The sequence below is a fragment of the Otolemur garnettii genome, unplaced genomic scaffold (assembly GCF_000181295.1).
Source record: "Otolemur garnettii isolate 467f Iridium unplaced genomic scaffold, OtoGar3 scaffold00211, whole genome shotgun sequence".
In the NCBI taxonomy this organism is placed as follows: Eukaryota; Metazoa; Chordata; class Mammalia; order Primates; family Galagidae; genus Otolemur; species Otolemur garnettii.
This window is the reverse complement of record NW_003852606.1, coordinates 504,235-505,779: the sequence shown is the minus strand read 5'-3', so window position 1 is coordinate 505,779 and position 1,545 is coordinate 504,235. Positions and strand designations below refer to the sequence as shown.

Here is a 1,545-nt window from a genome sequence, read left to right as displayed (position 1 = left end):
ACACACACACACACACACACACACAAGATGTTCCCAAACATACAAGCCTTCCAGTGACTGAATGTCTAGTTTTAAATTCAAGATAAATAAAACTAAATAAAATAGGAAATTCAGTTCCTCAGTCACAGCAGCCATATTTCAAGAGCTTAGTAGTGCATTAATCACCTCCACTTTACCCCATTGGTGAGGGAAGGAACTGCCCTGTGGTGGCAGGACACAATACTCAACACTGGAAAGATGAGAGAGAGATTGATAGTAGTTTGTTTAACAGCACAAATACCAATAGCCTGAGGCACATGCCATGCCAGAGAGGGCCACATGGAGATTGCATTCGGGAACAGAGCATGCAGGTGGGTGGGGATGCCATTGATGGAGGCAAAGATGGGACTGGCATGGGAAGATGTGATAGGCTAGTTTCAGTAATTCTGTGGGCTGTTGGGGAGCTGAAATGTGCTTCTTGGGGATAAGCCGACACTGTGCCTGATCCCCATGGTAAGGAGGGCTAATTGGCTAGGGGCCCTTACCTGTGGAAGCAAAGTGCATAGGACATTTGAGGCCCTCCCACTTTTACCAAGTGTCAAGGCCAGGCAGCATATATTATTGAATCTTCATTTGCAACAAGCCTGGTGACTGTACACATTTATATCATTAATTTATGATATTTATTTGTAATCTCTACCCTCTCGACCCACATGCAAGAGTGTAATTTCCACAGGGATAAGGATTTTTATCTATGCTTGATACCTAAAACAGTACCTGGTATATCTGTTAGGTACTCAATAAGTGCTAGACAAATGAAATGGGAAGACCAGTAAGGGTTTGATCCTTCCTGGCCTCATCCATGGTATGGACTTATCTGAGCCACCAGCCTCAGGGCTCTGTGGACCGTCCCTACCTTCCCTGTCATCTTCCCAATCACCCTCCATCCCCTGATCTCTGCTCCTCCCCACTCCAGGAGCTAGAGAGTCACCTCGAGGCAGAGGAGGGGGCACGGCAGAAGCTGCAGCTGGAGAAGGTGACGACAGAGGCAAAACTGAAGAAGTTTGAGGAGGACTTGCTGCTCTTGGAGGACCAGAATGCCAAGCTGGGCAAGGTTGGGAGCCTGGGGACAGCCACTGGAGTGGGGATGGAGGGGGGGGGCGTTGGTGGGTGTGCCTGCATGGCCGCAGCAGCCTAGTGGCTAGAGAATTGATGTTCATGTAGTAGAAATCAATAGCAAGAGCTAAACAGCCCATAGAGAAATAGGCAAAGAGTATCAGCAGGCCGTCTACAGAGGGGTGAATAAAACATCAATGCATGAAAAGATGGACAATTTGGCAATTTTTGATAAAATGGAGTATGGATATTCCAAGAGACCCAAGAATTCTACTAGTAGATATGTGTCCTACAGTGATACTGTCCAATATAATAACTACTAGCTATACACACCTATTTAAATATAAGACAATTAACATAAAATAAAATTGAAAAGTTAAGTCCCTAGTCTCACTAGTCATATACCAAGTGTTCATTAGCCACATGTGGCCAGTGGTTACACTACTGGCA

The 1,545-nt window shown here is 45.6% G+C and overlaps 1 protein-coding gene across 3 annotated transcripts in view; it reads left to right on the top strand.

Annotated features, from left to right (window-relative positions):
* Nucleotides 1–1,545, top strand: part of MYH14 (myosin heavy chain 14) — an 86,921-nt gene that overhangs the window by 50,839 nt on the left and 34,537 nt on the right. For all 3 annotated transcript variants that reach the window (XM_012812557.2, XM_012812558.2, XM_023507863.1), the window contains exon 24: nt 956–1,093. In XM_012812557.2, coding sequence (XP_012668011.1) covers nt 956–1,093 — 138 coding nt within the window. The remainder of the gene's footprint in view (nt 1–955; nt 1,094–1,545) is intronic.